The sequence below is a fragment of the Schistocerca americana genome, chromosome 9, assembly GCF_021461395.2.
Source record: "Schistocerca americana isolate TAMUIC-IGC-003095 chromosome 9, iqSchAmer2.1, whole genome shotgun sequence".
In the NCBI taxonomy this organism is placed as follows: Eukaryota; Metazoa; Arthropoda; class Insecta; order Orthoptera; family Acrididae; genus Schistocerca; species Schistocerca americana.
The window spans coordinates 136,161,247-136,185,313 of record NC_060127.1 but is presented as its reverse complement, the minus strand read 5'-3'; the positions used below and the strand labels follow the sequence as shown (position 1 = coordinate 136,185,313).

The window sequence follows — 24,067 nt, the reverse complement described above, 5'->3', positions numbered from 1 at the left end:
TTTAAAGCTGGTTCTTGAAACCTTGAAATTATCTCAAATAGACATTTTTTTCCATAGTAAGTGGGTCATCGCATGATTGGGGCATTGTTGGCTACAAAATGCTCTGTTTGGCTTAGGCTTATTAGTTGCCACCACCGCCACCACCACCACCACCACCACCACCACCACTACTACTGCTACGACTATGCTACGACTACTTCTACTTCTTTTTATATTACTGGAACAAACCCTAGAGGAAGGGCATAACATTGATTTTTATTGATACCATTCAGAGTTGTATGTTTAGATACCTGCGTCTTTAGGGTTGATAAGAGCGAGAAAACTAGTTCCAACTGCTGAGTGCCCTCCAATCTATACAGTCCATGTATCCAGCAGACAAATATGTCCAGAAAATCCATGTGAGATGGAGGTGATGTTCTGATAGTTGCCAGGACACATGGGAATTCTGGGGAAAATGAATTAGCTGATGTTGTCAGCCAAAATAAGGAATTCAAAATTCTACAACCCAACGTATCATCATCATCATCATCATCATCATATGTGCTATATCCGGCTACTTGTACATCGGCTGTGCGGCCACACCTGCTCACCTGGCTGTCCCCAGATGGGTTTGTGAGCTCAAAATGCCTATGCTATATCATCTCTCTGTTATCAAGGTGGTTGAAAGTGTCGGACAAAAAGCATTGGCTGATAGAATCAGCTAGTCGGCCATTGCGGAACTCGTTCCAGCAACTGAGAGTGGAGGAAGGCCTTCTGTTTGAATATAGATAGGGAACATTCTGATGACGTACGGCTTCCTGCTCCAATCGGATGACCCTCTAGTGTGTAATGTCTGCAGCATGTATGTATCGCAATGCACCACTTTTGTAGGTTTGTTTTCAAGGTGGAAGACATGGTGGTTTACCAGGTGATGTGTCCTCTATTTTAGCAGGCAGTTGGGACAAATGTGTTATAGCCTCTTAAGATTTTCTGTAATATCTGATATGCTCCCTAAACTATTAGAGAGAAGATTTTAATATTTTATAGGGAAGGTTGACTCATTGACACACACACACACACACACACACACACACACACACACACACCAGATGAAAAACTACAAATTTAACACACGAGGGTTGCCCAGAAAGTAATGCAACACATTTTTTTCCTTCAGTTCTTTATTGAACATAATGAGAATTACACACACAAAAGAATGGTGTTTTATCTACACACACCTTATTTTTCCACGTAATCTCCATCTTGTTCTATGGCCTTCTTCCTGCGTGAAACAAGGGCGTGTATGTCCTGTTGGTACCAGTCCTTGTCCAGGCGGCGGAGCCAGTGCTTCTCTGTGTGAATTACCTCCTTATTGTCCTCAAAATGTCTTCCACAAATGGTGTGTGTCCTCGCAAATGACAACATTAGCTCGCTGCAACATGCCAGGTGTGACAGCCGTGAATGGAGCTCTGCCGAACCACCTTCTCATGATGTCACCATCCATGCCCAGCAAGTAACTGTACTTCTGTCCACAGCAGATGCTCCATAGCCTTTGCACAGTATTTGTCTGTCATAATTAATGGAACTTGGCATGCTCACTCAGGATACTTCAAATAATACATACATAACGTTTTTCATTCGTAGCATTGTTTTCAGTTGAGAGAAAATGTGGTGCATTAATTTCTGAGCAACCCTCATACTATTAAGATACATTAGGATACCACAAGTTTGAAAGTTAATCAATGTGAAAGTATTTCCATTTGTTTTTCTTCTTCTTCTGTTACAGGCCACTGGTTGACTATTGAAACATCCGTGTACAGAAATCGCTCAGTACAGGTAAAATTAAAAATGCGGAGAACGAAAATGCTGAAAATTTTGTAAGACTGTATCTTTCATCATATTTGTTTATATACTGTGAATATTTAGACACTATTATGTAAAGCTGACTTGTTTGTTATTCAACTGCCCTTATGCCATTGCATCACTTTCCACCCCAAATTGCTGCAAATAATGCTCAGCAGCTGATGGTTTTGTAAGCCTTATTTACATTTGTTACAGAAAATAATGTAAAAAGTTGTTAACAGTTGCTCCTTCTGAAATAATTAATCTTAATCACCTCTGCAATATATGAATAATGGTATACTCAAGGCTTTGACGGTGATTAGGAAGCAACAAATATTTCTCAACTGGTCATATAATTATTGGGTCTTGCTCATGTATTTCTTTGTTGACCATCATCTGATCCTGTAATATAGGCTTTGTCACTGGTACTTCGCAGTTAAAGGTTTGAAATTGTGTAGGTGACAGTTTGCTTGGTATTCAAATTTGTGTGTTTTGCAATGCCATTATGTGATCATCTGTATGTTATTTCTCATGAATATCATGTTATTCTGTGGAGCACAGCATGATTATTATTTTGATTAGTGCCTAAGTTATTTAATGTTTATAGGAACGGTTTTCATATTTTGTCATTCACATTCTAATTTATGAGAATTTTTCTTTATTGTGCTCTATATTTTAGCATATAAAATTGACATAGATTAACTTTGTACATCCTCAGTTTGATATTTTTATTGATTCAGATGTTTAATTGGTGAGTCATCCAACATCATTGGTAAATATCACAAAGAAAGGCTATGTGATGCTTGCAGTCCTCTTTGTAAATTATTTAACAAATGGCTTTTCTCAATCCAAAAGCATATTTATTTGATTCCTAATGAAGTCATAAAATAGTTGCATGGCTGTGTGGTTGTTGCACATACAGCCTTCTCCATTTTTGTGATTTCTTTGCTGTTAAATGAGTAAAACCTGAAATTTGAAGGAAAAAAGCTTGAAGATCAAAGTACCTACTAGTGGGAACAAACAATGAGTCACATGATAAAACAGAGTATATGAAGTTTTTGTAGTTCTTATGTTATATGCAGCTGTCACTAAAATTGTTTATCCTCTTCAATAATTATGTGACAGATGTTTCCTAAGCTGTCATGATGCAATTTCTGATGTACACATAATTTTGCTGTTTCTTAGTAGAATGTAAATTTCAGAAATGATGAAATGTGACAAGACAATCACATTGACAAATTATTAAAATTTCAAACTCAAAAAATTTTAAAAGTGAACTCCCAAGAGTGTCTGAAAGATTTATGTACTATTGGATTCTAAATTGTAGAAAAAAATAATGATGATGATATTCTTTTTATTGGGTGGGGCAGCCTTAGATTGGCACCATATCACACTAACAGATATGGAAAAAATAGTTTTGAGCTAGGAACATACATATTTGTGCATAAAACAAAGGAAAGGCAACCACTCAGCTTCAGCAAACAGATGTGTGGCACATACATGTCCAGAATCATAGAACACAGTGTTAACTAGTTAAGAGTCCTAGCTCTTCTTCTGGAAGAAAGTACACACATTCACACTACCACACAGACATCCAGATGGACACTATCGTGGCTTTGCAAGTTTGGGTGTCGTGTGTGTGTGTGTGTGTGTGTGTGTGTGTGTGTGTACACCCAAACTTGCATAGCCAAGATGGTGTACATCTGGATGTTTGTGTGTTAGTGTGTGTGAATGTGTGTACTTTCTACCAGAAGAGCCAGGACTCAAAGCTGTGTTCTGTGATGTGCCACACATCAGTCTGCTAAAGGTGAGTGCTGACCTTTGTTATTTTATATATTGTTTCGACAAGGAATATTGTTATAAACTTGAGATATTTGTCATGTCATTGGTAAGGAAGTCTTGTGTTTCTGGTGCCTATATTTATAGGCTGAAGAGCAACATTAGTGTAGTGTTCAACATATTCTGTAGCATAATATTGATTATTATGCTTCCAATATTATTCACTGCAGCCATTGTTTTTGCAAAAGTTTACAAGAGGATTCTTTACTATTATCCTGTACTGTTTCATATTCTGTTAATCTTCAGCTTAACAAAAAGTGGAGTACTCTCATCAATAAGTGTCGAAAAGAAAGCTTTGTTATCGAAAGATGTGTTAGTGAAAGTATTGCCCTTTTCATAATGCTGTGCTGAACATTTGTTCAGTGGCAATGAAATTTACCTTTGGCTTCCACAACTGTTATTAAGATTTCATCAATTCTTTGTTATATGTAAGTGTGATGTGTCCAGACTCTCTCCATTTCTTGAAAGATCTTTGGCACTCACGTCAAGGATTATTTACAATTACAATCCTTGTCATCTTAAAATTGTTGATTTCAGAGAATTGACGAATAGCGCTTTTTTAATGTGTAATCCATAAATTATGCCATCTGCAAACTACCACTGGTCACATGTCACTATTTCCAGACATTGTGTCTACAAATTATGACTCCCTTTAGTCAAATTAAGATAACATTGAAACCGTAAAATTGCAAATTAGGTGTTTGCTTAAGGTTTTAATATCCTGGCAAAACCATTTTACATAATACACTTATAAGTTTCACAAACTAATTCTGGTTTTTGTATGTGCAATGTTGCATCACTAGTTTGGTACTGCTCAGATTGGGAAGTGATAATGGAAGGTAAGTAAAATGGTATAGTGAAGGTGTCAGCTTTGTTCTGAAGAAGACACATTGTTAATGTCGTTCTGCCAGCTTGTGGCATTCTCATTGTATACCGCAGTGCAGAAATTGCTAGGCAGTTAGGCTTTAGGCCACTTGGATAGTGAATTTGCCATTAGTTGCATTTCCAGCGAATCACAAACATGAATACTTAATATTTTCACTATGCCATGTGGGGAAACAGCTTTCTGATGATCAGTCTATTATCAGAGAATATGACACACAACTCACATAAATATTTATTTATTTATAGTCACGAGAGGCAGAGCTGCATGAGAAGATACCAATTTTTGCTCATACCCATTGAAACGCCATTATTTTTATATACAGCATTTTTATTCCAATCTCGTGACCTGTTCATTTTCACTTCATCTGTAATCAGTGTGCTTAGATGCTCTGGTTGGATCTTGCAATGTAAATAAATAATCAGAGGAGAAGAATGCATTGTACTACTATGTTCAATACCACCATTCTGTGGTTAGAGAGAGAGAGAGAGAGAGAGAGAGAGAGAGAGAGAGAGAGAGAGAGAGAGAAGTTTTGATATTAATGAACTTTTCTAAAAAGGCCTTTCCTCGCTATATTGATGTTCTGTTTGGCAAAGATGTTGTGTACTGTAACAATTACAAAAAGGCTTTGACACACGTATTTTTTTAGCTGTGGTTGTCAAAAAGAGAGATCAGTTTTGCTGTTGTTGGAATGATCTGATTAGTACTATTACATATAACATAGCTGTCTGTATATACAAAGCCTTACTTCCATCCTCACATATCCCGTCTTTGTGTACTGAGTCACATGATGTTTACCTCCACTTTCTTTGAATATAATAAAATTGCTGTACTAGTACAGACTTAAGTCAACTGAGTAGGCTTGGAATAAACTTTCACCAGATTGTTTACCAAAATACTGTCATATTATCAATTGCCAACACAGAGGTTTCATATTCTTTGTAGATGCTTTCCAAAAGAGACAAACAGTGAAAAACTTGCGCCTCACATGGGGCATTCTGTGAAAGGTATTAGCTTACTGTTTTCAGTAAACCCTTGATAGGAAAAAAAAAGTTATGTGCACGGGAGTCTTCCAGAGTAAAACTTTTGCAGTCTCCTGCACAGACAATGGGGGAAGTTTCCATTATTGTTATCACAAATTGACAGAGGTTTTAGAGAAGCAGATGGGTGACAGTAACATCATAATTTTGCTACAAAAATGTTTGTTTATTGGTGAATGCTTTTTGAATAGATTGACTTAAAATGGGAATCTCTTATATTCGGTCATCAGAAGTAGCCTCTCAAAATAACTTGCCTGGTTTTAACATACAAAACAGTTGTGAGAAGCAATTTTTGACAAGTGTATCAGAACCTTTGTATATTGTACACTTAAATAAGGTAACATGATGGATGTTTCATTTGTTTGCAGAGTTTCTTCCCTTGCAACTTCTAATCGCCAACACTCTTTCATTCATTAAGGAAGAAATTAAAAGCCTTTTTTCCCATGAGATCTCTGGAAGAAAGACATGTTTACTGCATTGGCTATTATTTATTTTTATTTTGTGTACTTTGATGTTTCGACTGTGTAGCCATTCTCAAAGGCAATATTTAATCAATTAATTACAGATATTTTGTGTTCCAGTCTGTGGTTTGCTGGGCTTTAAAATAGTAGCAATTATGTTTGGTATGGTACAAACAGTAGTTTGTGGTTTATACTGTACTGAAGATCATAACTACTGTTTTCACGCCCTGCCAACCAAGAACTGCCAATGAAAATGGCAGGAACCCAAAACATTGTAATTAACAAGTTAAACTTGAGAACGGCTACACAGCTGAAACATCACAGTACGCAAAATAAAATGGGAATAAATGACAACTGAAGCAGGAAACTTACTTATTTCAAGAAGTTTATCACAGTTGTGGATCCTGTTGGAGCTAAATTATTTGAAGGATGTTCAGTTGTAGTTTTAATTCTGCATTATTGGCAGCATTTTGATTTTGTTTGGTTATGATAAAAAAAATTGGTGGCTTCCTTGGCATATGTACTTCCTTCTGCAGAACAATGTTAATCTTACCCAGTAATCCTTACGTTATTACTACTCCAGTATTGCAGTTAAGTGCTTAAACCCAAGGAAGTGTCTACTGCCGAGATGTTCAACGAAGTGTGTTGTTTCTTTCTCCAGTAGTCTATTTGTGGAGAGTGAATTTCAAATATTTATAAAAAAATTTGATGAACAGATTACATTTCTTCTTATAAATACCCTTCCATTTTGTAAATAAAAAAATAGTGACTTACTCATTATTTGTATTTTGTAAACCTTTTTTCACTGAAGCATGTATTGTAATTAAAGTTGTTGGAGTAAAGCTTTTTGATAAAACTCTTTCATTACATTTAGTTTATCCATTTCCACATTTTTAAGAATCCTCCATAAGTAATCTGATTCTCATTTGAGATGCCTTTAAATACTACATTTTTCAATAGTAGTGATCATTATTGTGCAGGAACAGATATAATATAGTAGTGGAGTGTGAGGTGTAGACCTGGGCAAATTGAAATGGAGAACAGGAAGTAAATTCAAAACAGAAATATTTATTTAACGCTCTCATCAGAAAATGTGTGGTGGCCTGAATTGTTTTATATTGTTTTGTGTTGCTATCCATCTCGGGAGGTGACTGTTCATTAACAATAAATTATTGCACTTGTGTCACCTTTTCTGCATATAAGTTATTAGACATTCAAATTTTGAAAAGGTCAGTGCTTCGAAACTGACTGCAAATAAAAAAAAGTAAGTATATATAAATAACTTGTGATTGAAAATACAGATGATGATGATTTTATTCTCTATAATAAGAGCTTGCAAAGCCTTCAAAAGGTTTTTTTCTAAGTGACATTTATTTGTTTTCTTCTTTTGGCTCTACACAAACTTTCAGTAAATGGAGAGGCAGCAGCATGTTCCCACCAGAGAACAGAGTGCCTCACCGATTTAAAGAGCTTCTTAACGTTATCAAATTGGGTGAGAAAAGAAAGATAATTACAATACAGTAGAGTCTCGATAGTTCGAGGTGAACGGGATCGGAACCACCTCGAACTATCGAAAACTTGGACTATCAAAATTTAAATAGGAAAAAGAAATAATATGATATTGTAAGTAATACAGGTCAAAATATGAACTTTATTAAAATAAAAGTATTTACATATGCATTTGCATTGGCAGAATAACAATAATTATTTATTTAAACAAGTAATAGTGAAGTGTCTTTTGTTTGGCAAAGCTGCAAAGTTTCCTTGCGGCAATGTCACGCCACCGTCTCAGGAGCAGTAGGTCAGTTGGTGTCGCCTCAGGCTGTTGTTCCACGTAGCATATGGTGCCCTCGAGAGCAGCATAGCCATTGATGTGACTCATCATCGGTGCAGACTCTGCCTCGTCACTGTCGCACTGCGATTGAATGTTAACCATGTCAATTATAGAAGAGTCTGTCACTTCCAACTGTTCGTCCGAATTTAACCACTCACCTACTTCCACCTCTTCACACCCTGGCAATCTTCCGATTAAATTACACAATGGTTGATTGTCCTCATCTGCTAAATCTTCAGTTTCTGTGTCTGGCATACTTTCCTGTAGAATTTTCCCCCATGACTTAGAAATTGTGTCTGACTTTATTTCGCTCCAGGATTCGCTAATCCAGTACACGACGTCCTTCAAAATCACTTTCTTCAAAGCTCCTACAATGCTTTCGTTGTCTTTGAATTGCAGGATTGACAGTAGCAATTGCTGTTGATACTTGATTTTATTTTACTTTTTTTTTAAAGACATTCCAGAATGCCCTGATCCATGGGCTGAAGGAGACAGGTAACGTTTGGTGGGAAAAACTAGGCGTGGATACCGTCGCACTGCAGTTCTCCTGGACTTGAATGTGAGGATGCATTATCCATGAGCAAAATTGCTTTGCATGGCAGTCCCCTTTCTTTTAAAAAAATTCTTGCAGTCAAGTACAAATGAGTTAAAAAACCAGTTCTTGGAAGATTTCCTGATTCATCCAGGCATTATTCTGATGTGTAAAGACAACTGGAAGAGCTGAGATGGGTACATTCTTGAATGCTCTTGGCTTGGCAGACTTCCCAATCACAACTAGTTTTAGTTTGTGGTTTCCAGTTGCATTTGAAGCTGCCGTAACTGTGAGCCGCTCTTTCTTTTTTTGTGCACAGGAGCACTTTTTTCTCCACAAGAAGCACGTGTTCTCGCTGGTAACATTTTAAAATTTAGCCCAGTTTCGTCACAGTAATATATTTGCTCATTAGACAAATTTTCGTCAGTTATGATTTTTTTAACTCTGCGATAAATTTTGAAATGGCCTGAGCATCACCAGAGAGTTTTTCTCCACATACGTCTAGCTGACGCACCCCATACCTCTTCTTCCACTTGTCGAGCCAGCCCACACTAGCGGCAAAATTGTCATCTTCCTGCAGCTGGTTTCTGAAAAACAAAGCTTTTTCTTGCAAGATTTGGCCAGAAATCTGAGCACCCTTCTGTGTCTGTTGAGTAAACCCCATGAACAATGCCTCACTTGTTTTTTCGAAGTCTGACTTCTTTATACCTCTTCGACTGAGAGATTCGTGTGAGCATTTCTGTGAAGAAAACTGTTCCAATTTGTCAGTTTCTTCGTCAGTCACCAACAGTAACTTCACCGACACCATATTCGAGAGCAAGTTTTTTTTATTGTTTCTCCTTTTCAAGTCGTCATAGTGCTTCTAATTTCAGATGCAAAGGCACAAATTTCCTCTTTTTTGTTACCGCACTCATCTTTGTAAGGTGTACAACGGAACACACAGTCAACAAACAAAACGACTCACAACACTGAACAGTACAGGTACTGGGAACTACAGCAGCGTATGAACTACCTAGTTTTGATCGGTAGCAACTGGCAGCAGTCGGAGTATTTTGTGTCCTACTGACAACAGATGTTTGTGCACAACAGGGCAGCGAGCTAATCGTCGATGTTGATTGCATTGTGGCTCGGATTATTGGAAACTCAAACTATCAAGACTCTACTGTATCTGGATAACATTGATTTTGAATCTGTAGCATTTAAGCCCTGATAGCCTGTTGCAGAGCCCGTCAACAGGACTACATATAGACCAATAAGGTACTTACAACAGAAGTAGAACTGAAAATAACTATTTGTGGTTCACAGAAATACTGAGCATGTTCAAAATACATTGACCGATTTTGTTTTTCAGTCATTATGACTACTACTTTATCTGGTGGACAACAGCTGTGTTAGCTACACTACCATGGTGGTGTAATAGTTGTACCTGTCTAGTATGCAGGGAGACCCAAGTTCAAATCCCAACCAGGGCATAAATTGTAATTCATTTATTCAGCTTCCACAGTTGTTTTTTCTTTAATATTAACATGCGGAAAATAAAGCTAGTTCATACTATTTCTAGTAAAATAACACACTTGGATAAAATTTTCTGTAAAATAGCATTTGTTAGATAATTTATCAGTTTTGCAATCAGTATGAAAAGGATTAGCTGTGCCAACTGCAGTGTAGTAATTAAGCTTATTTTGTTTCAAGGCTTAATTGTCCTTTGTAGAATTTATTATGAAACAGTTAATATTTTTATATCACATACAGAAATTGAAAATAATGATTATGATGATGATTATGATAATTGTGGTGTCACCGCCAGACACCACACTTGCTAGGTGGTAGCCTTTAAATCGGCCGCGGTCCGTTAGTATACGTCGGACCCGCGTGTCGCCACTATCAGTGATTGCAGACCGAGCGCCGCCACACGGAAGGTCTAGAGAGACTTCCTAGCACTCGCCTCAGTTGTACAGCCGACTTTGCTAGCGATGGTTCACTGACAAAATACGCTCTCATTTGCCGAGACGATAGTTAGCATAGCCTTCAGCTACGTCATTTGCTACGACCTAGCAAGGCGCCATTATCAGTTGCTATTGCTATTGTAAATAATGTACAGACAAGAGCTACGTTCAACATTAATGGATTAAACTTAAGTATTCCACCATCTGCGTCCGTTTTTCTAAGTTCTAATTTCCTTGTCCTGTTCCAGACCTCACGCCAGCCTGCGTGAGCTTAAACGTGTGCCTTTCGGCTTCCTCTAACATTAGTGGGTTGGCTCTCCTGCCAATCCACAACAATAATAATCTCAAGGTCCATTTAATGTGCGTGTTATTAATTTGAGACGAACGGGGCGTGGACAAGTGGACTCATCCTTAGGTGTTTAGTGCCTTTTGTTGCCAAGCACAGCACAGGGGTGTGTAGACTTTGTGTGGTTGTGTGCAAGTCATTAGGCTGCAGCCCAATCTGGATCAGACCTCCACTTTTAGCAGCAACTAGTGCAACTGTCATCACCTGTGCCCGTGGCCAACGTCTTGAGCTACTTTCTAGCAGACTTCAAACAACTATACATTAGACCTAGCAGATAAATATTCACGTTAGGGAGATCTCTCCACATATCATTCTGCAAAATTTTCTCTAAAATGTCTGTACATTTGATTGGCCACCTCAAATAATTTGTTAGCCACTTATGCTACGGTTTCGTAATGCCCTCCTTTCTCATGCTTGGAAACTTTTGACAAGAATGGTCCTTCCATAAAGCATTCCAAAATCTTTGGTTCAGCAACATCTGAATCTGCAGTAGCCGTATCCTTGTTGATCGTTAAATCTTATCAGTCCCTTTGGATGTCCATTATGGTATTACACTGGTCAACAACATTTTTGTTAGAAATGAAGTAAATAGTGTCCTTTGCTAAGTTATGGATGCTGAACTCAAAAATAAAATCATATTTTAGGTATAGTGATCAGTTTTCATGTGACATGCTATCCTCTATCCTTTGAAATCCTTGGAAATGCTGCACTATTTTTCTGTGACTTATATGCCTATCAGATCTAGTCATTGAAAAATAATTGAAATATGCACAAGGAATTAATCACACATGCCCTCTGTTCGAAAATCTACTTCCTGCAAATAAAGGCGGTTTGACAGAATTCTAGGAGCCTTGCTTAACATGTTCGCTGCAGTCAGCAGTTCGGGCCACTAATGTTCTAGGTGGACACTTGTAAGCGCACTTGAGCTGAAATCATACCCCTGCGAAACCTGTAAGTTCATGCTGTGCACATATGTAATATTGACAGCTAATATAACATCTGCGTGAGAGGTGGTGTTAGATATAGAAATACAAGTATGCTTTAGCTGCATGCCGATCATGTGATGAATGCTGCATGCTGTCTGCCGCTTATAAGCGGCATTTGCATTTATTGCAAACAATTCTAACAACTCCTCTGATTTACTGATTTTATTGCAAACTGGAAAGAAAATGCCAATTCAAACAAGTGATAAATCTGCTCCAGTGAGAAAGAATTAGTCTGAAAACACCAAAAGATTTATCAAACAGAGAAAAACAGGAATCATCTGCAGTGAGGTGTTATGGAAACCCAATCCCATATAACAAATAAGTTTGCAAGGTGTAGAGGTGATGTTTTTATAGCAAACCACAAATAAGTCCACATACTGTACATAAATCTCATGTACTGAGCAATCAATGGAACAACATTTTACTTGTCTATCAAATAAAACAAACACTTTACAAATCAAACACAATCAATCATCCTCTGGACATCCCATTACATTACGGATGTGTAATACATCGCTTCCTCATAACTTGCTTCTTCCCTACAGTTTTGTCCCACTTTTGCACATGTGTCTACGATATTTATTACGCACACCTTTTGTAACGCCTATTGGTGGAAGTACTCCCTTTATTATCTGTATTCTATAACACAGCTCTACAAAATAATTTTTTTTTTTTTGTTGCCAGGGAAGTTTGAACGAAAATGGGATATTGTTATGATACTCATTCCGAGTATATTTGTACTTTTTCCAAATTGGCTCTGATTTTTGAGATACAGGTTATTTGTAAAAATGAGAGTTTCATGTGGATAATATCGACTGCAGGGTCCATATTTGGTGTAATGTATTTGCTACCTGTTTTTAATTAGTGATATTGTACTATCTTTATTAAAAAATTGTGCTCAGGGAGTGCATCTGTGTGGTTGACGATTACATCATGCAAACATCACACTGTCAGCATGTGTTCAGTCCTGTTGTGCGGTGCGTGTGTTGAAGATATTGAGGGTTGTGCAGATTTGAATTCGGCGGTACTCGACATTCATTTGTTGGCCGAGGTAATCCCCGCAACAGCCGATAGGTAGCGTTCAGTGTAAACAAGAAAAATGGCGATGGTCGAAAGTCACACACATGTGCAGTGCAGCTTCAAGGAGATAGAACCTTTTCATCGTGACGTAGCAAATAAGAGGTGAGTATTCATTTCACACAAAACAATTAATGATGTTTGTTGGATGTGATTGACATGCAAATACAAGAAAGTTCTGCATAATATGTAGTATTTGTGCAATTTTGTTTTAGGAAAACATGAGTTCTTCACGCCGTCTTTGCGTGAACCATCCAGATGAGTTCTGCTACATTTTCGGTGAATACGTTCTTCAAAAGAACAGGAAGAATATCACTCCTTTTGTGAAGGAAGCGTATCTGGCATATTTCGGAATTAAACTTGGAGATCAAGACAAGGCGTGGGCACCCCATAAAGTTTGTAAATGCTGTGTGGAGTGCTTACGGCAGTGGACAAAACGAAAAAGGAAAAGCCTGAACTTCGGAGTGCCTATGGTATAGCGAGAGCAGAAGAACCATACAGATGATTGCTATTTTTGCATTGTTAATGTGAAAGGTTTTAATAGATTCAAAAAACAAAAGTGGGAATATCCCGATTTGGAGTCAGCAAGAAGACCGGTGGTGCACAGCAACGATGTTCCTGTACCAACCTTCACAACATTACCCACGCTAACATCATCAGATGACGATGTGCACGGCGAGGAATGTACAAGTAGTGGTTCGGAATACGAAGGACGTGAGACACAACCCCAGCAGTTCGAACAGAAGGAGCTCAGTGACTTGATACGAGAACTCAATCTTTCAAAGCAAGCATCAGAACTCTTAGCATCCAGGCTTAAGGAAAAGAACTGTCTTCATCCAAGTGTTAAAATAACAGCTTACCGGACGGGAGAAGAAAACCTTCTTCCATACTTCAACCAAGAAGAGGTTATAGTGTATTGCAGCAATATACCTGGACTTTTACTTAAATTGGGGCTGCCGGAATATAGACCAGAGGACTGGGCGTCTCTTCATAGACAGTTCCACTAGAAGTTTAAAATGTGTTCTCCTACACAATGGCAATCGTTACGCATCTATTCCAATTGCCCACTCAACAAAACTTTGTGAAGCATATGCTAACATCAAGATGGTTCTGCAGAAAATTCAGTATATGCAGCACCAGTGGTTGATTTGTGTTGATTTGAAAATGGCGAACTTCTTGCTTAGACAACAAAGTGGATACACTAAGCACCCATGTTTTATCTGCATGTGGGATAGTAGGGCAAAGCACGAACATTGGAAGCAGAAAACATGGCCTCCAAGGGAACATATGGCTGTTGGTGAAGCAAACATCATTAATGAACCTCTGGTTAGTAGGGACAAGATTGTTCTTCCACCATTACATATTAAGTTAGGACTAATGAAGCTATTCACCAAAGCTTTAGACAGAAATGGTAATTGCTTCACATACATCTGCAATACGTTCCCTGGACTCAGTAGTGAAAAACTTAAGGCAGGAATATTTGATGGTCCTCAAATTCGCAGGCTCATCAACGATACCAATTTTACAAGTGTCATGATTGTCACTGAAGCATCGGCCTGGAACAGTTTTGTCGCTGTTGTAAAATTTTTTTGGGCAATCATAAAGCTCCCAATTACGAGGAACTGGTCAAAAACATGCTCACTAACTTTCAAATCTTAGGAGCTAACATGAGCATAAAATTGCACTTCCTTCACAGCCACTTGGATCGATTTCCTCGTAATCTAGGTGATTTCAGTGAGGAACAAGGAGAGCGGTTCCATCAAGATATGAAAGGAATAGAGGAAAGATATAAAGGAAGATGGGACAGGCATATGATGGCAGATTATTGCTGGAATCTGCAACGTGACTGTTCTGAAGAGACCTATAAAAGGAAAGCATGCAGGAAGCGGTTCGTCATTGACGGAAAATGATATACTTATAGAGAAACTTTTCAATTATGTTTTATACGTGGACAAATGCCTATCAGGTTTTCATAGAAGCTATTTATAAAGATTATTTTCTTTTTTCATTGTAGTTTGTAGCGCTCGAGTTCAGTATTAGCAATTTTTTCTAATTTTTTGAATAAATCATGCATTATCTCAAAAACTAGAGCCAAACTGCATAAATGGTTGCTATATTCGTCCTCAGCACCACTAATCCATCCTAAAGTCACTCAAATATCCTTGGCAAGAAAATGAGTGTTGACCAGTGTAATCATACGATGTCATTTTTTGCCCGATGTCATTTTATGCCCTCAGTATTTATTATATAGGTAATGTGAATCGAAATTAGCATGTCAACTACATGGAAGAATAGTTTCTTTGGCCAGAGGATAGTCTTTCGTTCACATAAATAATACAACATCTGGTCCTGCCTATCGGTCCCAGACATACAACTATTATATTTGATAATTGGCAATGGTTTCGAGACTATTTGCTGGTGTGCATTCGGCACACGTCCCCATTGTATTAGGATATTCTGTGGAAATATAGGAGACCTCTCAACTATCCTTCTGTTTGCCGATCATTACGCCACCCGAATATCGTGCAAAAGTGTCTCCTTTCCCCAGTTTTGCGCATACCACGCCTTTAGGGGTATTTCTCCTATTTACCCTTAGTGTCCCAGTGCAATGTGTTTTTGCATTCAACAGGGGTTTAGCTAAAGCAGAGCTGTTGTAAAAATTGTCTATGTAAATGTGATGGCCAACATGCAGCTTCGCTTACAACAAATGTAATACTACCTTTTCAGTATGTTCTTTTCCCCCCATATCACCACACATCCCCGTGTACACAGCACATTTATTTACGAAACCATCTGGATTATTTAGCTTATACATTTTGATGCCATATTTATTCCTTTTGTTCTGTATATATTGTCTAAATGACAATTGTCCCCTCCAAAGAATCGTTGATTCGTCTAAAGATAGATCCCTACCTGGACACATTCTGTTGTTAAAGTAATTCAATATAGAGAGTACCGTATATAGTCAGTCATCTAGTTTCGGGTCTCCTGACTCTGGATTTTTCGCAAAATTCAGTGAATGTAAAATGAGCAATTATCTGTCTCTGCCCATAATCGTCACTATTTGTCTATTTTTTAACAGTGGGTCTTTCTTCCAGTAGTCTTGTAATGGGGCATATTTGACATTACCCATAAGTAATAAAATACCCAGGAAGACTAGTATTTCTCCTATTCTTACAGGTTTCCAATTACTAATCCTAGAGCCCTCTTTCATATTTTCACTCGCAAATATATTGCGTGTGTTACCATTCGTTTCATCAACTACGAGCTGCAGTATGTCATCTGTAACCAGTAGGCTAAAGACCCAGCAGGACTTATCTGCAAACATTCTGCTTTTGTAATCGGATGATACTGCATTCCACGTGGTTCTTCATGCCAAGTCACATCTGGACTGCTTACTTCTGCGAGCATGTGTTCTTTATCGTCAGTGATTTCCTCATCGTCGTCGTCCATCGCGAAACATCTTCGACAGTTCTGCTTCCACACTGTCATCACTATGGTATGTTTCTGCAGTCTCCAAATTCCAGCCACCCGCCTCTGGTTTGTCCCCTCTGAACTCAGTATCACTATCTTCTAACACACTCAGTAACTCGTGGTTAGTCTATTGTTCACTCTTCCTACTCTTTTTCAGGTTAAAAGGCCCCGGTGTCTGTTGATTCGCCGCCATTGCAAACAATGCACAAAACAGACGACTAAAGACGAAAACACACAACTGCAGACAGGAAAATGTTACATGATATTGCGTTGGTTGCTTGTACGAACACGAGTGCACAGCTGAACAAACTTAACGAACACTCAGCTAGCAAATGCACCACTTATAAGCCTTACCCGCACTGGCGTGTTGATCGCAGAAACGCTTATAAGTGTCAGCTGCAGCGAACGTGTTAAACACCCACGATCACATTGTGATTGTCATCACAAGCGGTTCAGTGTTGTGAGTTGTTGAAAGTGACTGCTCGTTGTTCTGCATTTGTGTGTCTGTGGTCTGTATTAATTCAGAGGAAGAAATGTCTCTTATCTATGTAAGAAGCACTAATTCTTTTTGTTGTTTTCTGTAGAGAGTGACAACTGAAACTGCAAAAATTAAAACTTAATACTCTTGTAAACAAATGCTACGAGCTTTATTTAACGTGTAAAGGTCGGTGACCAGGGCAAAGTATTGGACCCCCACATATGATGGTAATCTTGTTTACTTATTTCTCATGTTTGAATTTCGAAGTTTTGTTGCAAAAGTGTGTCTTTTTCCAGGTAAATATAATATTTAGGCTGCTGTAAGCATTTGCAAAAACCATTATTATGTAAAAACTGAGGCCAGTACAGAAATTCTGAAATTGGATTCATATCCCTAAAACATACAGATATTGTGAACACATTGAAATCACCTGATGTGTATGCACAAAGTTCCTCAACAATACAGATGATGATCATTTATGACCAAATGAAGGCAGTAAACTGATGCAGATTGTAACACCCACAAATAATCATTTAGTCATTGAAATTAAAGAGGATTAATAGTGAAAATGTTCCTAACCAAGTAGCTACAATCAATGGTAACTTATGGCTAAATGTCTCTTAATAACTAGCTACTAGCTCTTAAAGCAGAAATATTTAAAGTTTATTATTTGTACAAAACAAAATTTTGAACTAAAAGGTTCATGAACCTCAACTGGAGTCATTCATGTCAAATGCATGGACATACAAAGCTTAATCATTTATGGACAAAGCACACTACAGACATTGATTCATTTCAGGATAATTGAAAACAGCCATCTGTTTACAAGTTAGTTGCTTACAAATCACTTTTATGCTGGATGATGATAGTACTGGTGGAGAAAGAGACAGACATTGATCACATACAAAGAACAACAGTGAGAAATGCTGAAAAATCTCAAATCACAGACCTTCCAAGGAGGAAATCATCAAGTGGAAATATGTAAAGAAAAGTCCAGGAATGGTTCTAAAGACAGCTATGAACATTCTTCAGCCCTCTAGGTATCCCATAGACTCAGTGACGATAAAAAAAAAAACAGCTCTCATAGAGGTACATAAAGATTCTTTCCACATTTCATGAATGGAATGATAATAAACCATAACGAAGTTTCTAAGTAGTTACCTCCACCACGTACTTGGATGCAGATGGTTGTGTAGATGCAATGAAAGGAGTGTGTAAATCACATTATTTAAAGAAAAACCCAACATTGTAAATTGTGCATTTTGGCAGACTCATTAGACTGCTACCTAGAGAATTACTTCACTGTACACATGTATCATGATTGCTGATATCTTTCAAGACTTTGTTTCATATCATCACTTTTCAGTGGTGGCAGTGGAAATAGAAAGATATAAAATTTAATAAAGACTGAGACCAAGAAGGGTAATAAAGATACTGAAGACACAGTATCGCACGGAAATGTCGAGATGATTTGGATATAGTTCTCTGAATGTAAGTGTCAGTGATGACAACATCCAATAAGTAAATTTATTGTTTTACTTAAGATTCCCTTCAACTAAAAGTCAAAGGGAATGTGCCAATAGCTAAAAATTTATTTTATGCTAAAAGGAACTTCGATTGTTTGTTGGAGTTAAGGCAAACATTGTGATCTGATGCCTAATTATTACGAAAGTGTTTGTGCCACAGAAATTTCATTTCTCACACTCCATGTAACATACTTTACTATACCTAACAATGTAAAATCGAGGATGGAATGTAATAATATTATAAAAAGGAAAATTTTTATTCACCATACAGCGGAGATGCTGAGTCGCAGATAGGCACAAATGCAACTCATACACATGACCGCAGTCTCTGGCAACTGAAGCCACACTACTAGCAGCAGCACCCTTGCATGGTGGGAGTGGCGACTGTGGGATGAGGAGGAGGATGGGAAAGGGGTAGTAGGATAGGGGTGGGGGCAGTGAAATGCTCCTGGGGAGCGTTCAGGGACGAGGTGGATAGAGGATAGGGCAGCTGTGTGCAGTCAGGAGGGTGGGGGGTAGTGGAAAACCGGAGGAGTAAAAAGACTGGGTACAATGGTGGAGTGAGGGCTGTGTAGTGCTCAAACAGGAACAGGGAAGGGGCTGGATGGGTGAGGACAATGACTAATGAAGGCTGAGGCCAGGTGGGTTGGAACGTAGGATATATTGCAGGAAAAGTTCCCACTTGTGCAATTCAGAAAAGCTGATGTTGGTGGGAAGAATCCATATGGCACAGGCTGTGAAGCAGTCATTGAAATGAAGGATGTCGTGTTGGGCAGCGTGCTCAGCAACAGGGTGGTTCGCTTGCTTCTTGGCCACAGTTTGTTTGTGGCCGTTCATGCAGTCAATCAGTTTGTTAGTTGTCATACCCACATAGAACGCGGTAGTGGTTGCAGCTTAGATTGTAGATCACATGACTGGTTTCATAGGTACCCCTGCATTTGATGGGATAGGTGATGTTTGCAACTGGACTGGAGTAGGTGGTCTTGGTGGTAGGATGTGTGGGACAGGTCTTGCATCTGGATTTATTACAGGGATATGAGCCATGAAGTAAGCGGTTGGGAGCAGGAGTTGTGTAGGGCTGGACAAGTATTTGTGTAGGTTTGGTGGACGCAGGAATACCACTATGGGAGGGGTGAGAAGGATAGCGGGCAGGACATTTCTCATTTCAGGGCACGTTGAGTGGTAATCGAAACCCTGGCAGAGAATGTAATTCAGTTGCTCCAGTCCTGGATGGTACTGAGTTAAGAGGGGAATGTTCCTCTGTGGCTGGACAGTGAGACTTTGGGAGGTGGTGGGAGAATGGAAAGATAAGGCATGGTAGATTTGTTTTTCTTCAAGGTAGGGAGGATAATTTTGGTTTGTGAAGGCTTCAGTAAGACCCTAGGTATACTTTGAAAGGGGCTGCTCATCACTGCAGATGTGACCACCACAGGTGGCTAGGCTGTATAGAAGGGACTTCTTGGCATGGAACAGGTGGCAGCAGTTGAAGTGGAAGCATTGCAACTGTTGAAGTGGAGGTATTGCTGGTGGTTTGTAGGTTTGATACGGACAGAGGTGCTAACGTAGCCATCTTTGAAGTGGAGGTCAGCAACTAGGAAGGTGGATTAATGGGTTGATTAGGACCAGGTTAAGGGAAAGGGGGAGAAGTTGTTGAGGTTCTGGAGGATCGCAAACATGTCATCAATGAATCTGAACCAGGTGAGTGGCTTAGGATTCAGTATGTTTAGGAAAGATCCTCTAGATGCCCCATGAATAGGTTGGCAGAGGATGATGCCATGGATGCCCATAGCCGTACCCTGGATTTGTTCATAGGTTATGCATCCAAAGGAGAAGTAATTGTGTGTGGGGATATAGTCGGTCATGGCAACTAGGAAGGAGATTGTTGGTTTGGAATTTGTCGGGTGTTGGGGAAAGGTAGTGTTCAATAGCGGTAAGACCTTGGGCACTAGGGATGTTAGTGTGAATGGAGGAGGCATCAATAGTGATGAGCAGGGCACCCTGTGGTAAAGGTACAGGAACTGTGGAGAGTCGGTGGAGGAAATGGCTCGTATCTTTTACATAGAAGGGTAGGTTCTGGGTAATAGATTGAAAATGTTGGTCTACGAGAGCAGAGATTCTCTCAGTGGGGGCACAGTAACCAGTCTCAATCGGGCGTCCTGGATGGTTGGGTAGGAGTGCAGGGAGTGGTAGGGGTGAGCAGAGAGATGGACTCCGGGGAGAGGTTCTGGGATTGGGTCTAAGAATTTCAGTGACTGGAGATTGTAATGAGGTCATTGTGGCAAGGTTTGTAAGTGGATCTATCTGACAGCTGGCAGAGTCCTTCTACCAGGTAATCCTTATGGTTCAAAACAACAGTGGTGGAGCCTTTGTCGGCAGGCTGGGATTGGTTTTTAGGTAGTGGACTGTGGTTCTTTCTACAGATTTAAGGTTAGTTTGCATGTTGAGGGATTTGGAGAATGATGGTGAGGCAAGGTTCGAGGTTAAAAAATTCTGGAAAGTTAACGGGGTGATTTGGGGGGAGCGGGGGTGGATCGTGGTTGGTTGGGGGAGTGAACTGAGGCAGGCAGGGTTCAACATTAGTCTTTGGTTGAGTCTGATTGGTAGGGCCGGTGGCAAAAAAGTGTTTCCACTGTAGGGACCGGGAGAAGGTCTTTAACAAGTCCTGCATGATTGAGTTTGGGTGTGGGGCAAAAGGTGATTCTAGTTTCTGTGTGGTGGTATGAGGAAGCTTTGAGGGTGGGGTAAATGGAGTAGGTCTGCGAGACAGGGTTTGTCAGCTATGAGGGGATGTGTGGGAGGTTTGGAGGTTATTAGAAAGGTGGTGGACAGTGATACTCCAAGCTGGGGGTAGGAAGTGAACAGGGTGGAGAGCTTTTTAGGTGGTGTTGCTCTAGTTCCTGGAGGGCAAGACTTTCAATGTGTGTTATGGGTTCCAGGAATTTGGGGTTACATAGCAGGAGAATTTTGCGGCTTGGTTGATATTGTTTTGCAGGACTATGTTGGTGACGGCTAAGGAGTGGCAGAATCTGAACACATGGAGGTCAGTGTGGAAGGAGGGGTAGCAGCTGGAGATGGGTAATTTGATGGTGGGGCCATTAGGGGGGATTCCATGAGCCAAGCAACAATGCAGGAACAGTATGTGGGGCTGGATTCTTTTTTCACTTGAATTTTATACTGAAGTGCCTGCTGGCAATTATAACAGAAAACAAGAAGTTGGTATCAGCCAGTATATTACACAGCACTATTATAATGTGCAAATGTTAGTCTTGATATTATGATTGACCAGAGAGAGAAAATGTAGTTTGTAATTTATTAATTAAGCTTCCTAGTTGCAAATAATGTTTTTATTAGTGACTAATTTTGAACATTTTCCTTCATTCTCAAACCATTACCTATATTAGAAGGTACAATGTTCCTAACAAAACATGAAATACAACAGTTTGTGAGCACAGAATACAGCACTGCAATAAATTTGCAACTCTGACAGAAACCTTAATTAATGAATTACAAATATATTCAATTGCTGTTCCTGATACCAACACAACATTGGATTGATTGCTAAAGCTATTATTTGAGCTGTAGGCAATACGTACATTCTGACAAGGGCAAAGCCCCACATGCAGCCAACCGAGAATCTGTACCCAACTGAGGAGATGGTCCAGCTGATATATGACCAACTGTACTTGCTCTAACGGTGGGGTAAGGAGGTGTCCTTGTGCTGGGGTGCCTGGTCACGTAGGAATATGGGGCAATGAACAAGCCGATCGGGCTGCCAAGGAGGCCTGCAGAGAGCAGGATGTGGTCCAGTGTCCTATTCCCTTGCAGTCTGTCATTTCTGCACTCCACAAGAAGTGCACGGAGTTGTGGGAGGAAGAAAGGCTGGCAGTAATGGCCAATTAACTGCAATTGGTGAAGTCAACAACTCGGCCGTGGCATACCTCCTGCCGGGTGCTCAGGTGGAAAGAAGTGACCCTCACGCATCTTCGGATTGGGCACTGTCCTCTCACACATAGCTTTCTATTACAGCGGGAGGATCCCCCGATTTGTGATGCTTGTGGTGTGCACATCTCTGTCCGGCACATTTTAACAGACTGCATTTTATACCGTGACGCAAGGGCAGAAGCACAAGTTGATGGGGATCTGCCCAGTGCTTTAGCTAATGATGAGACGTGTGTGTCTAGGGTTTTAAAGTTTTGGGATGTGCCTGGAGTCTGGCCTAAACTTTTAGGCTGGAGGTTTTAGTGTATTGCACAGTGGCTGACTCCTTCCCTTCTCCTTGCAGTCAGCCAGGAACTACCATCTGCTATATTGCTTTAGCTCCCTCTACCACTTTCTTCCTGAGTTGTCCATGTTTTACTGCTGGCATGCTTCCTCCCACGCTTCGGTGTGGGTAGGCACATAGTTTTCCAAGCTTGTTTCCTTTGTCTTACGTTCTGTTTAATCTTATTGTTCTGAGTCTTTTCTTGACACCCTTCTCAATCTGTTACTGAGTGGGTGCTGAAGACCTTGCCGTTGTGCGCGCTTAAAACCTTCTCTCCATACACACACACACACACACACACACACACACACACACACACACGATTTGGCCCGTATTTGGCAGGTTGCTTGCATGCGTCCTAAAATTAAAGGCTAACGTATTTTGGCTCAACAACCATCCACTTTTGAGAAGACCACCCTTTATGTTCATGACATGCAATGAACTCAAAATTGACAGGATCAATAGATAATTGAGAATTCAGCATTTTTCATCATTGCAAATGGGTCTGCAAACACACATTTTCCTAGAAATTGAGGAAAGAAATTTTTTTGACTGCTGTCCAACAAAAGCACTGGTGATGTAGTGACCGAGATATCTGGACAGGAAACAGACCCTGGGTTCAGTTCCCAGATGCATTCTGAAGTTCTTCCTCCCATTTACGTTGGTAGACATAGAGGATTAATACTATCAGTAAATCAATAAGGAATAATAACAAGTCAGGCTAATACAACTTGGATTTCTCTTTTTGGGAAGAATTAATACTGATGCACACCACACACAAGATAATATTGCCTGAAAAATCAGTGATTAAAGTTGGTCATGAATTATCATTATTGCATCAATACAGTTGTGCAATTTCCGCTGCATTTCCAGAAGCAGACTCTTATTTTGAAGCCTCGAAATAAAGTTTTTAACTTGGCAATAAAAAGGAATGTCATGTTGCTAGTTTGGTAGGTTGCTTTGAATTTTAAGGCTAGTTTTAGTAAGACTGCTATGTAGGTGAGCACATCCAACGCATGTTTTCACATAAGGGAGAGTGTTACAATTGGTAGTATGTATAAAATAAAGCATTGATACACAGCACACTATTCCATCACAGTATCAGGGAAAGTATTGCGCAAAGTTTTCCCGTGTTTATAAGAAACTAATGACCGATCATCAGGATATAGAAGAGGTCAAGCACTTAACCAATCCCTTAAAAATGTTTCAAGTCACTTTTCCAAATCTTGGGAATTGACAAATTCAATTTGCAAAACATATCTTGAACCTTTTATAATGATATGTTTGCTGTTAATGTTTGTCTGATACAGGAGTTCAGGCATGGACAAACTCATACTGTCACATATGATAGCTTATTTATAGATGATGAGGGTCAACCGACTTGCATAGTGGAAGTAATACTACCAAACTGCACACAAGTATGTCAGCCACATGACATTTATTTTTATTGCCAAGTTAAAAGCTTTATTTCGAGGCTTCAAAATTGCAGTTTGCTTCTGGAATCGCAGCGGAAATTGCACAACTGTACTGATGCAATAACAATGATCAACTTTAAGCACTGAT

At 39.4% G+C, this 24,067-nt stretch overlaps 1 protein-coding gene across 4 annotated transcripts in view; it reads left to right on the top strand.

Moving 5' to 3' along the window:
* The window catches only part of LOC124551326 (CLK4-associating serine/arginine rich protein), a 169,486-nt gene that overhangs the window by 133,420 nt on the left and 11,999 nt on the right, over nucleotides 1-24,067 (top strand). For 2 of the 4 annotated variants that reach the window (XM_047126339.1, XM_047126340.1), the window contains exon 18: nucleotides 1,766-1,815. In XM_047126339.1, the coding sequence (XP_046982295.1) occupies nucleotides 1,766-1,784 (19 nt within the window). In that variant the 3' untranslated portion in view covers nucleotides 1,785-1,815. Of the gene's footprint in view, nucleotides 1-1,765; nucleotides 6,912-24,067 lie in introns of those variants that run through there. The other 2 variants (XM_047126338.1, XM_047126337.1) reach the window with 2 other exon arrangements.